Source organism: Protopterus annectens, chromosome 6.part0 (assembly GCF_019279795.1).
Source record: "Protopterus annectens isolate FY-2018-M chromosome 6.part0, PAN1.0, whole genome shotgun sequence".
Taxonomy (NCBI): domain Eukaryota; kingdom Metazoa; phylum Chordata; order Ceratodontiformes; family Protopteridae; genus Protopterus; species Protopterus annectens.
In genome coordinates this window covers 939353872-939368150 of record NC_056737.1, presented here as the reverse complement: position 1 = coordinate 939368150, position 14279 = coordinate 939353872, and the positions used below count along the sequence as shown (strand labels likewise).

At 42.0% G+C, this 14279-nt stretch overlaps 1 protein-coding gene across 1 annotated transcript in view; it reads right to left on the bottom strand.

Annotated features, from left to right (window-relative positions):
• Positions 1-12670: 12670 nt before the first annotated feature.
• The window catches only part of PPP4R4 (protein phosphatase 4 regulatory subunit 4), a 2733238-nt gene continuing 2731629 nt past the window's right edge, over positions 12671-14279 (bottom strand). Inside the window, exon 21 of the mRNA XM_044073596.1 lies at positions 12671-12828. Coding sequence (XP_043929531.1) covers positions 12671-12828 — 158 coding nt within the window. The remainder of the gene's footprint in view (positions 12829-14279) is intronic.

The following is a 14279-nucleotide window of genomic DNA, read 5'->3' as shown; positions in this document are numbered from 1 at the left end:
ACAAACAACCCATATTCGCTCATCATTTAAATAACCTCATTGGCGCCAAAACTGTATTCACATTTTTTTGTAATTTAAAAAGATAGTCTCAAAAAAATGAAATGCTTTGTCTAAATAATTGATAGACAATTACATGAATTATAAATGATGTGAGGTTATTTAAATGATGAGCGAATATGGGTTGTTTGTTCTGATGAAGTCTGTATTGCATACAGATGAAAGCGCTTAACTGGATACTGGTACTGAGTGTTGTTTGTGTTTCATAATAAATTATTCCCCGTTTGAACCGTGGTTTCTGTGGAGTGCCTATACCAGCTTTTTGGTTTCATTTGTTCTAGTGTTGCTGTCTGTTGTGGTTATCGGGGGCAACATTGAAGAAACACAGGCTTTATCGGATAGGGGAGAGATTCAAAAACTGCATCAAGAAGTGTTCATTCTAAAAACTGAGGTGACCAGACTGATTCAGTTGGTCGAGCGATCGTTGACATCACCGAGAAATGAAGGTAGTGGTGAATTGGCTCACAATTTACCTACGAAAGTATTAAGTAATTCATTGGATACAGATACTTTGCACGCATACAGACATTCCCAATGGACAAGTGTGCCCAACAGCTGACAGAGAGTTATCATTACGGGGATCGTGTTTAGCGACTAATGGCAAAATAAACTTGAGCCATACATCCGAAAACGATTTTACCTTTGATTTTAGCTTGTTTCACCAACATGATGAAATGGAGCGTTTGGGAGCTCGTCCCAAGCGCGGGTTACCAGCAAAAATAAGAAGTTATGTACCTACCATAACGTTCCATGATAGTTGTCTTCTCTCGCCTTCTTTCTTGCTGGATGGGTTTGGAGCCGATTCTCGGCTCCGACTCGGCACTTGCTAAGCTCGAGAGCTAATTTTACCAGCTCGAGGCAACTCTATATCCCATGATGCAAGGCATGACTACCCAGATCTCGTTTGGTAGCTATAGAAATATGCCCATTATCTTCTTCCGGCAGAAGGAGAAGAAAGTAACCAAATGTGTAAACACAACACAGGGGAACTAGTAAAACTAGTGACCACTCACAACTGGAGTCCATAGGAAGAATAAACTCGTCCCCAGAGAAGAGTACAACTTCAAGGTCTGTCCAGGCTAGGGGGAAAGGAGGGAGGTGCGCAAGAAAGAAGGCGAGAGAAGACAACTAACATGGAACGTTATGGTAAGTACATAACTTCTTAATGTTAAGTTGTCAAACTCGCCTTCATTTTTGCTGGATGGGACCGCGTCCCTAGCACCTCTATCCTGGGTGGCTCAATGGAACAGACTCTTGAGAACTGTGGAACCAAACCTAGCTCTGTCTCTGGAGGCCAAGTCCAATTTGTAATGTGAGACAAAGATATGAGGCGTGGCCCAAGTGGCTGCTGCACAAATGGTGTTAATAGGTAGCCTAGCCTGAAAGGCTGCAGATGTGGCTAGGCCTCTAGTAGAATGTGCCTTACGTTTAGAGGGCAATTCTTTGCCCCTAAGGAGATAAACATGGGAAATAGTAGAAGAGACCCATTTCGATAAGGTCACCTTGGAGACCTTTTCTGTTTTCTGCATAAGAAAAAGCTGATCAGATTTTCTGAATTGTTTAGTTCTATCCAAGTAGTATCTGAGCTAGCGATGAACATCCAAATAATGCAGTTTCTGTTCCGCTCTGTCCGAATAATTCGGGAAAAATACTGGAAGATCAATAGACTGGTTAAGATTCATCTGGGAAGCCACCTTGGGCAAAAAGGATGGATTTGTTCTTACAGATACTCTATCCTTGTGGAAAACCAAGTAGGGAGGTCGAACACAGAGAGCATGAAGCTCAGACACTCTCCTAGCTGAAGTAATAGCCACCAGAAAAATTGTCTTCCAAGAGAGAAATTTTAAAGAGCATGTAGCAGCCGGTTTGAAGGGGGGAAGAATTAGGGATGTCAGCACTAAATTCAGGTCCCATTGCGGAGGAGGATCTTTATTTGGGGGCTTTAGTAGAAAGATACCCCTGAGAAAAGCTTTACAAAGCTTGTGAGACATTATGTTCTGGTCCGCTAAGCCAACATGAAAATTTGAGATTGCTGCCAGCTGGACTTTGACTGTCAAAGAAGAAGAACCCGACTGAAAAATCTCAGCTAAGAAGTCCAAAACTGACTGAACTGGGGCAGTAAACGGGTCTATGTCCCTGGACTTTGCCCAGAAGGAAAAATGCTGCCACTTACTAGCATAAATCTTTCTGGTAGAGGACTTTAGAGAAGCTACTATGATATCCCGTACGGGATTAGAAATCATAGGAAGCCTGGCTAATGAAGGAAGTGGAGCAACCAAGCAGTGAGGCTGAGAGAGCGAATGGCCTGGTGCAGATGACCCGACTGGTGGGTCAAAAGATCTGGAACTGGGTCCAGATGCCAAGGCTGCACCAGTAGATGGCGATGAAGGAACGGGAACCAAATTTGTCGATGCCAGTAAGGGGCAATGAGAATCAACTTGGCTCTCAAAACGGTAGCTTTCTGAATGACTTGCGGTATCAAGGGGAATGGAGGAAAAGCATAAAGAAGTCCCCGGGCCAAACCTGCGTTAGAGCGTCTCTGGGGGGTTGGCCTGGGAGTGGAAAGAGGGAGAAGTAGTCTGGGCATTTGCTGTTTTGGGGTGTAGCAAAAAGGTCGCAGCAAGGGAAGCCCCACTTCTGAAAAATCTCCTCCACTACTGATTGTTTGAGAGACCACTCGTGAGGCATGAGAATAGCTCTGCTCAATCTGTCCGCAATGAAGTTGGATTTCCCGGGGATGTGCGTTGCTATCAGAAACCGATGAGAGGAGATTGCCCACTGCCAAAGTCTGAGAGCTTCTCGACACAGTGGATAGGACTTGGTCCCGCCCTGTTTGTTGATGTACCATACTACGGACATGTTGTCCGTCTGAACTGCAATAGTTCCTAAAGGAAGAAAGTCGTTGAGGGCTTGCAACGTTAAAAGCACTGCTCTCATCTCTAAGACATTTATGTGCAGATGGTATTCGAAGGGTTGCCAAGTGCCATGGACCATCCTGCCCTGATAATGCCCCCCCCCCCCCCCCGATCAGGGGGGCATCCGATGTGACTGCGGCAACCCGGGGCGGGGAACAAACGGTCTGCCCTGGAGGACTTGAGGGGAAGAAATCCACCAGGTCAGGTGACTCTTGCAAGATTGTGTCACGATGATCTCGTGACGCATGGGAAGCTGCTGGAAGGACCACTGGGTGAATAACATCCATTGCAGTAGCCGCATGTGGAAGCGAGCCAAAGGAAGAAGTACGATGGCAGCCGCCATAAGTCCTAGCACCTTCAGGACAAATCTGGCCCTGATCTTTTTGCTGAGTAGGATGATCTGAACATATTTTTGGATGTCCAGATGTCTTTGATCTGTGAGTCTTGCTGACATCCCAACAGTGTCTAGTTCTGCGCCTATAAAAGTAATAGACTGGCAAGGTAACAAGGAGGACTTTTCGAAGTTTATGGAAATTCCTAACTGGCTGCACATATGAAGAGTGTAGTCCCTGGCCTGGAGAAGTTGATGCCTGGTGGTGGCCGTGAGAAGCCAGTCGTCTAGAAATGGAAACACCTGGAATCATTGACGTCTCAGGTGAGCCGTGACCACTGCCATGCATTTGGTGAACACTCTGGCGGCTGTAGTGAGACCAAAGGGCAGGGCTCTGAATTGAAAATGACTGGCCCCAGGCCGAAAGCGGAGAAACGTTCTGGAGTGCCTGTGAATTTTTATGTGATAGTACGCATCCTGAAGGTCTACCGAGCACATCCAGTTGTCCTTGCCCAAAAAGGGTAAAATGGACTGAAGCGTGACCATCCGGAATCTTGCCTTCTTGACAAACTTGTTTAGTCTGCCGAGGTCTAGAATTGGTCTCCAATCTCCCGTTTTTTTTGGGGACCAAAAAGAATCTTGAGTAGATCCCGGATCCTATTTGGTCTGCTGGAACTGGCTGGATGGCTCTTTTTGCTAGAAGTTTTGATACCTCCAGCTTTGAGAACTCCCTTAGACCGGGTGCAACGTCTGGGAGGGATACCTTCTGAGGAACAGGATAGTTTTCGAAGGGAATCTTGTAACTCTCGGATATGATCGACTGTACCCAAGTGTCTTGAGAAAGGGAAAGCCAGGCTGTTGGGTACAGCGACAATCTTCCCCCGACTGCCTCCAAGGGTGGACAGTCGGGCAACACCTCAGGGATGCTGGAAGGGTTTGTCAGGGAGAGGCTCTCTGCTACCCTGATTCTGCGGACCCCCTCTGCCCCTAGGGTGGTGTCTATTGTTATTACCCCCTCTGCCTCTGGGGGTAAACTGACCACGTGCTTCCGGCGTGACTCCCTGAGATTTACGGAACCACATCTTCCCTCCCTTCTGACCTTTAGGATAAGGTCTTGAAGGGGTGGAGAAATGGACTCCTACGGCAGAAAGAGTCTTGCCATCCTGCTCGCATCTGGTCAATGTTTCCTTCACCTGAGGTCCAAACAAAGCCGAACCGTCGAAGGGAGTATTTGTGAAGGATGCCTTAAAGGGATCTGCGAAGTTGCAAAGCCGTATCCAGGACTGACGCCTAAGGGCCACTCCTGTGCCTGTGGCTCTACTCGCTCCATCGGCCGCATAAGAAATGAGCCGCATGGAGGAGTTGGCTAAGGAATTTAGGATTCCCAGCTGCGAGGTAATTTTTTCTTGAGCCCCGGCAGCTGACGGATCCTGTACTACCTCACCTAGTTCCTTGAGAATATCTCTCTGAAGCCGGGTAAAGTGACAGAGATAATTCAGCGAGTGCATAGTGAAGGTCGCTGAGGAAAAAATCCGCTTACCGTACCTATCCATGGTCCTAGACTCCTTGTTAGGAGGATGGACAGGTACAGAAGGATCGGCAAGTTTCTTCTTGGTCGCAGCTGCCACCACCATGGCATCAACAGGGACACCCTTGGTGAGAAACTGCTTGTCTACCGGGGCCGTGATAAATTTAGATGGCCTCCTAGGGACTGGTTCCACAGAATCCGGGGCCGCCCAAGCCTTTCGAGCCACCACTTCCATGAGAGGGTCAAAAGGCGGAGACACCCAGGAGGTGGAAGGGCGAGATCCAAAAGCCTCCAGGTATACTGACTCATCCTCGGAGGGGTTAATGGAAGGCCAGTTCCCCCTCTGTTTAAGGAGTTCCAAGATGTCTGAAAAGGAAACATCCTCAGAGGGGGACCTTGGGGATCCCTCCGACTCACCTAAGTCAGTATCAGATGTTGTAGACTCAGGGGAGTCTAAGTGCTTCCTCTTGCACGTCCTCTTACGCGGGGGTTCCCCCGAAGGATCAGGAGAAACCTCGGAAGAGGAAGTTCTTCCCAGTGGGGAAACCTGGGGTGATGGATCTCTGGGTCCGGGAGCAAGAGAGTGGGAAGAGATATCAACAGGCACTGAGGAGGGGGGAGCTAATGAAACCGACTGTTGACTCAGCTGAGGGGCTAGAACACTCCTCATCACCTCAAAGGCTCCCCTTCCAAGGATGCCAGAGAGCTCCCGCTCCGAAGAAACAGGAACTCCCGGCCCCGCCGAAAGAGAAGGCACCGAGGCCGATGTCGGTGCCGAACTCACCAACGCCGAAGCTCCGAGAGGGAGAACGGGGCCGGACAAGGGTCCAATGCCACTCGCCCCATCGGAGCCGACGCGTGAGTCACAATGACCAGATCCCTCATTGGAAGGTATCATGGAGGAAATCGGAGTCGAAGACGAAGGAGCCGAAAGGGGTGTCCGACGCAGCAACAGTCAAGGTTTCAAGAAGCTCCGGCTCCGAACTTTGGAGGAGAGTCGAAGGAGGAAATTCAGGGGGATGAGTGATAGCGGTCGTCTGCTGAGATGGGCTATGGAGCATCTGGGCCAGTGCCTGTGATTTCAGCAATCTGCTTACCACTCTCTCCAAGTCGTGGTCAGAGAGCCTGGAAGACCTAGAAGATCAGCTCCGATGGCTCCGCTCCGAATGCAGGGATCCCGGAGCCGAGCAAATTGACTACAGGGAAGGAGACCGAGATCTCTTCCTAGTCGGAGCCATCGGAGCCGAAGACCCCTCGGTTCCAGTCGGAGCCGATAACTTATCGGCTCCAGTCTGGGACATGGAAATGTCAGCTCCGGCCGGAGCTGACATCGACTTCGATGTATGTGTATCGGAGTCGGCCAGCACCGATACCACTGCCTCTAGAGAAAGATCGGCTCCGGTCGGAGCCGACCTAGACTCCGAAGGAGTCGGAGCCACAGCCGAAGGCTTCAAACTCAAAGCCTGGGGCTTAGGTGGCTTAGAGGGCTTCCCCAACCCGGTCTTGGTCGGGGAGCTCTCCGGCTTCAATAAGCCTCGTAGGATTAATTTATTCCTACGTTCCTGCAGGACTCTGTGGCTAAAAGAATGACAAATGGCACAGGAGTCCTGCAGGTGTAGAGGTCCCAGGCAGTACACGCAAGAAGTGTGACCATCTGTCAGAGACATCTTCTGACAGCACGAGTCACACTTCTTGAAGCCTGAGACCTTTGATTCCTTAGACATGACTAAGAAAAAGGTTATACACTAAACAAATTAAATCCCAATCCACACAAGTCCACACAAACACTAAATTAAAGACAGTGAACTGACTATCACATACACAAACACTCCCTGACAGGAAAGGGGAAGGGAGGCTTAAGGCCTAAAAAGAATAAACTTTACCCAGAAGGGCTAAAAAGGGGTATAGGGTTAAAAAGGGTGGGCTAAGAAATTAGCTAATCAATAACTAAAAGAAATTTAAAGGGAATTTTAAATTTTAAGCTATTCTTTAAAAGCTAAATATAAGACAATACCTGAGCTGGCAAAAGAAGACCCGTACGCTAAGCGGCAAATGAGATCTGGGTAGTCACGCCTTGCATCATGGGATATAGGGTTGCCTCGAGCTGGTAAAATTATCTCTCGAGCTTAGCAAGTGCCGAGTCGGAGCCGAGGATCGGCTCCGAACCCATCCAGCAAGAATGAAGGCAAGTTTGACAACTTAACATCATACTCTACAGCGACGCGGACTCAGGCTGACAACTTAAAAGGTACTGTTGCAAACAACAATATTTCGAGTCCATTACATGTGAAAGACCAAACAAAACGCATTCTTAAAATGCAAGGTCAAAGTAGAGTTAAAAGTAACTATGAAGGTGACGGATTAGATCGATTTTTAAATGATGATTATGAATTTGTCAGCTATGATGGACAAGCTGATACTATTCAAAAAGTGAGACATTTTAGTTATAACAAAGAGTTTCACCAAGACTCTATTAAAGATAGTATTCTTTTATTGGGTAAGAAGTTATTTAATATCAAGTGTATAAAGATAGACTGTGTATTTAAGCAAATGTATTTCGTTACACATTGTACCCAAGGGTCTGAGATTTTTTAAATTGCCTGTGGGTGTAGAGTATAACAAAGTCAATATGAATGAATTCGACAAACTATTTGATAGTTTTGGTTTTAGCTATATGAAAATGATTATGAAACTGAATGATGAAAAATTGTCTGTTAATGTATGTGAAGTGGAAAGATTGAAACAAGAAATAGTATATGATCCCTTGTTTATGCAATGGAAAGATTTATACGATAAACAGTATAGTATGGCTGACAACAAAGCCAAAACAATTTTTAATAGAAAGAGTAGGAAAATAGAGAGAGACATTGAGCAATATAATGACAAAAGGGCATATATTTGGCCACAGGTTAGACCAAGATTGGAAACAGATGGATTTAATAGAAACATGAAAGTACTAATAGACAAGGATACTAATTTTCAGGGGGGCAAATACTATCCAGCCCCAAAAAATCAGACACACTGGAACAAAAGAGGGAGACAATAATGTCAAAAAGGATTCAACACACAGAAAATATATTATCAGCATCTGTAGAAGATGAAACCACATCACCACATGTTGAACATATTAATAAAGGAAAAAACAACAGCAATATTCACACAGGAAATGTTATTAATTCTTATAATGGTTTTAACGTTTTCAATTATACTGAAATGAACATCACCAAAGAATTTTTCACATTATTCAGTAAGGGAATGAAGTTTATTCCCTTGGTAAAATTCAATTTAATAGACACCATCACAGAAGTGAAATTATATTGCAGGAGACTTAATTTAGCTATGCAGTTCAAACAAAGTGACAATGGTGTAGGATTTATTCATAATATAGGTTTAAAGAAAAAAAGTACATATATACCCCCTCCTAACACTCAGGTTTCGAATTTTGAAAAAATGGTATGTCATGATATTTACAGGTGGAATACCAGTTTCAAGTGAGAATTGGCACTTACACAGGGCAATAAAGCTAATTTATCCATGGAAGAACTAAAATGTTTAAATTTGTTTATGACCAACAATGAAATAAGAATTATGAAACCGGACAAAGGGGGTGGTATTGTTTTATTCAATACATTGGACTATATTAATGAAATACATAATATTTTATATTTTACAGGGAACTATGAAGTGGTATCACTTAATGAAATTAATATTGGTCATAAGAAAATAGATCTAACCTTAGAAGAATATCTTATTGATCAGAGAATCACCAGTGACACTTACAATTTCCTAAAAGTTGAGATGCCTACCTTGGCAAAAATTATAGGTATTCCCAAAGTTCGCAAAAACATTATCCACCCCCCTTTTAGACCCATCGTCTCGGGGAGTAGAGCTAAGACATACCCTATAGGAGTAGCTATCGACAGGTGGGTCAAACCAGTATATGAAAATATTCCAAACCTTATCAAGGATTCATGGACATTTTTGGGGCAACTTATGTCGGATTTATGGAATAAACAACTTCATTTTGTCACTATAGACGTAGTCGATTTATTCTAATGTATTCCCAGAGATATAGGACTAGACTTTTTTAGCAATAGTTTAAGGAAATTTTCTGATATGGAATGGGACCGGATATGTTTAATTACAGACATGATGGGATTGGTGTTGGATCACAATTACATACAATTTGAAGGAGAATTCTTTAGGCAGAGAAGTGGTGTTGCTATGGGAGCCTCTTGTGCTCCCATATTCGCCAATCTCGTTATGTTAGAATGGGAGACAGAATTTATATTCAATTGTGAATATTACAACAACATAGTCTACTATACTAGATATTTAGACGATTTATTTATTTTGTGGAAGGGCCCCAAGGACGATAGTCCGTTATTTGTTAATTATATCAATAATACCACAGAATTTTTAAAATTTACATATAGAGTTAGTGACAGTGGTATTGAATATTTGGATACATTCATTAGTCATTCTGAGGGAGGTTTTGTCTCACAAATATTTAGGAAAGAGACGTTTTCAAATGATTATATAGAGTTTAATAGCAACCATCCACAATATGTCTTTAAAAATGTATTCAAAGGACAGTGTATCAGAGCTGCAAGAATGTCCTCAACAAGAGAAATTTTAGAGAAAGAACTTAAATTATTATTGAAAATGTTTAGAATTAGAGGATATCCCAATAAATTGCTAGTAGATACAATACATTACATTAGAGGTAAGTGGGGCAAAAAATATACCCCCCTGTTACGTAACACATTTAATCATGTTAAAAAAGATGGGCCCTTGTCTAATGGTAATTCCAATCGGGTTTGTGTCCTGGTATATTCGCCATTTGTCCATTACATTAAGAGTATTGTTAAGCATCATTGGAATTTAATTATGGTGAATGATGAGACAGCATGTATTTTGGGTAACCAACCTAAATTTGTATTCAAGACTGGACCTAATATCAAACAATTGTTGGAGAAAGTATCATATAGATCGAATAAAAACAATTTGCAGGGGACCAAAAAATGTGGGTGGTGCAAACAATGCAATGTTATATATGAAGCTGATAGTATAATATTGGAAGATATTAACAAGACACATATAAGATGCAGGGCAGGAAATTGCAATACTTCCCATGTGGTTTATATTGCAATTTGTTCCGCTTGCCCTGCATTTTACATAGGAAAGGCAGAGAGACAATTTAAGAAACTGATTTACGAACATAGATATAGGATAACAGTGAAAGATAATAACAATGCATTGTATAGACATTTATCAGTGATGGGAGACAAACACATATTTAAATTTGCAATTGTAGATCAGGTTAGTATTTCACCACATGGAGGGAACTGGAAAGCATTATTAGCCAGTAGAGAAAGTAAATGGCAAATTCTTACAGATGCCACCAGATCCCCTGGTATAAATGAATACATTAGCATCAAACCTTTTCTCACCATGTTATAGTATAGGTTTTCTTACTCTATTACATATTATATATACATTCATATTTTTAACATCTATTTTTAATATCCATTTATTTAATAATTTATTCAATAATTTATCATGTCATATGAATTCACATCATTTATAATTCATGTAATTGTCAATCAATTATTTAGACAAAGCATTTCATTTTTTTGAGACTATCTTTTTAAATTACAAAAAAAATGTGAATACAGTTTTGGCGCCAATGAGGTTATTTAAATGAGCGAATATGGGTTGTTTGTTCTGATGAAGTCTGTATTGCATACATATGAAAGCGCTTAACTGGATACTGGTACTGAGTGTTGTTTGTGTTTCATAATAAATTATTTCCCGTTTGAGCTGTGGTTTCTGTGGAGCTTTGTGGAGTGCCTATACCAGCTTTTTGGTTTCATTTGTTCTTCCTGTCTCTTCAAAATCTTCATCTGCACATGTGACGAAACTACTGAAATCTGTTCTCCTTGACATTCTTTGCAACTGGGGGTACTTTGGCTTCTGCTCTGATGTCATTATTTTGTATGTTCCACAGTGTGCAACTGACCATCCATCTCAGGGACTTCCCCTAAAACTTCAACTGCTCTGCCTTCACTGCCTAGGCTTCTGTGGCATACAGAAGCACTGGTTGCTCCTTCATTTTGTGCACCTTATTTTTCAGCTTCTTTGTCATTCTTCTGTCACATACTACTCCTGACTGTGTGCCAGCAGGTTGCTTCATCTCTGATTCTAGATTTGACTTCCTCATTCAGACTTCCCTTTTAACCCCCACCAATATTCTTTCCTTTATCTCAGTTTTCAGCTTCTTCTGATTTCCTCCACTGTCTTGACTGTATTTAGTTATGCATTCCAGTCCCCTATCACTTGCTGAAATTACTGCTCAAAGTCTTACAGTGTCTTATCACCTGCACCACCAGCTTTGTTGATCTGTCTGTTTAGGCCTGTTTGCTAATGTAGTCCATCACTAGTAAGAAGAGCAGTGGTTCAGAGTTGAACACCAATGCACATGCGCTCCTACTGGGAATTCCTCTGTGAGTCCGACCACTATATGTACTTGTGTCACTGGTTCCTCATATGCAGTCTGCAGTAATTCTACAAGTGTTTCCAGGACTTTTAACTATCACAGAACTGCCCAAATTGTCTTTCTGGGGACCTGTTGTATACTTTCTACATGCCTAAAACTGTTCAGTTGGACTCTTTCCTCATCTCCACCTTTTTCTACACTATCTGCCTGTAAGAACAGTGTTTATATAAATACAGTTTTGCTAGAATAGATCTTATATAAATACAGTACTCTCTTTGTATAGCCTTGAAAATTCAGCCACTTCAAAGTAGGCCTACATCTTCATTTCATACTTTGCATTTTGCATGCAGCTTCAGTAAATGCAGTTTAAGTGGAAAGGTACAGATGAGCTCTGTTCACTGAACGACCTTCAGGCCAAAAACACTGATAAAAGACAGGCATGCAGAACTCTCCGCTTCTTAAGAGAACATTTTGATGACTGTCAGAATGACCTTACAGGGACAGAAACAAACAGCTACAGATTAGGCCATCTGGACAAGTTTGGTTATTAGAATTTATAATCACAAAGTCTAAGCCTCATGACTGAAAAAGGGATTCAAGCTACAGAGACAAGGTTTAAGAAGTGAACCTTCAAGACAGAATGCAATGTACAAAAGTACAGAATACAGAGTACAAAATTCAGTTTGATTCATTTCATCAGTTTTGCGAAGCATTGTCAGTTGAAACAGTTCAGAGATATATGACTATCTATGCTGCTATCTACATTACCTCCATTATAGTTCTGAAAATCTGCTCGTCTTTCAGATCTTCCCAGTTAGGGGTCACCACAGCGGAACTCCGGTCTGTTAATGATAGGCAGTGGATTTTTACAGTACCGAGTTGCCAGCCCGACGCCCAACCTTCAGAGAAGGCACACCCATTCACGTATGCACCTACCTGCATGTCTTTAGATGAAATTAACAAAAGCATATCAAAGTCTACTTAAATACTAGATAGTCCATTATAATTATGGAAATACTTACTAACATTCTTACTTTGTTGTTTGTTGAACTAATAAATGCTGCTAAACAGCTGCTGAAGATTCCTAAGTGATGTCTATGTTGAAAGTACATTGCAATTTGAGCAGTGAGATTTAGCATCTTTACAGTCAACCAGAGAATTTAATCACCGTCTCATGTAAACATTGGGTCCATTGTACAGTATTCTGATCTGAATCCAAACTGCTTATCTCCCATCCTACTTTATACTAAAGAAAAGTAGAAAGCAGAAAAGTATTTAGTGGAAAAATCTGCTATATAAATCAGTATTCAAGAATAAGACTCAAGTTTAAATGAATCCCCTTAGTATTTCATGGAATGCACCATATTTCCTGAATATCTAAACTGTACACAACAAAACAATCTGCCTGCATTCTTACCAATTGCAGTATTTGAGGGGTTCCCAGAACCAGCACTTGGACTGTGTTTCATCATAGTTGGTCCTGCTTTACTGTCTCTGCCTGAAACAAAATGTACACATTTTGGATTATATATGTATTAAACTTTACTTTAAAAATAAACTGCCTCAGACTGAAATATTAGTCAGCAATAATTATATACATTCTGTGCTTTTCTATATGCTCAGGCCATGAGATTACATCTTAGTTACAACAATCAAGATAATGTCACCAGTAGTTTAACAAAGATTTTTGTACTTTTTAAAACCAACTTCCGGACTGCTGACCCCAACCTCCTTCTGAGAAGTACCAGAAATTTCTAATTTGTATACCAAATATATTTGCATGTATATATTCAAATTGCAACAGTCACTATAACCTAAATATGGAACTAAGGATGTACCACATATACTATAATAATTACATCTGAAGCTTTTAACAGAACAGCTTGTAGTATAATAAACACACCACACTGGACATTGTATCTTCTTTGCTGGCTCACCTGTATCCTTTTAATTTCACTAGTGTGATGCCACTGTGCTGAGCCAAATGCTGACACCTTAAAAATAATTAATTCTCTTTGACTTAGATGGTGTATGCTCGACTTATGCATATCACCTTTTCTAATTTTAGTAGAACTGACAAAACTAGACAGTATCCAGATTAAACAATGGCATTTTATATGATTTTTACTCCATAAAGTGACATTATCCCTAACCTTCACTTCAAACCATCTAATAATCTAAGCACAGGTACAGAAACAGAAGATTCAAAGCTTCAGCTGTTGTTAAAGAAAGTCTAAGTAGAGAACAAGTAGTTTTAGAACAGAAATAACACTGAAGGAATACTAATGTTTCATTCTGATACATGCACGCTTACCTTATACAACACTCTAACTATTGTAGACTTACTGAACTGAAGAACCCCGGAAAACACCAGACTAACTAAAAAGGAAAAAAGCGTCTCAAAGGACCATTATGCTAAACTTTTAGTTATGTACTCACCATAAATTCAGATGTTTGGGATCCATCTCGCCTACATTCTGACTGATGGGTTCGGAGCCGATCCCTCAGCTCCGACTCGGCACGCTTATGCCAAAGAGCGAAGTCTCTTATTGGCTGAGCTTACTATATCCCAGGATGCACCACTACCAGTCCCCCAGATCTAGTTTGTCCGCATACATGCACATATGCACGCACTGCTTATATAACATCGTCAGATGAAACAAGACAAAACAGTAGAACTCAAAACCGTTCAATCTCTTCTGATCTCCAAGGCCGGGGGAAGGAGGGTGGGTATTAGGAATGTAGGCGAGATGGATCCCAAACATCTGAAGTTATGGTGAGTACATAACTAAAAGATGTTATGTGATCCTATCTCGCCTACATTCTGACTGATGGGACAGCGTCCCTAGCACCTGAATCCTGGGTGGCTCACTGGAAAACACTCCTGAGTACCGTGGAACCAAATGATGCTCGCCCTTTAGATGCCACATCCAATTTATAGTGGGAAAT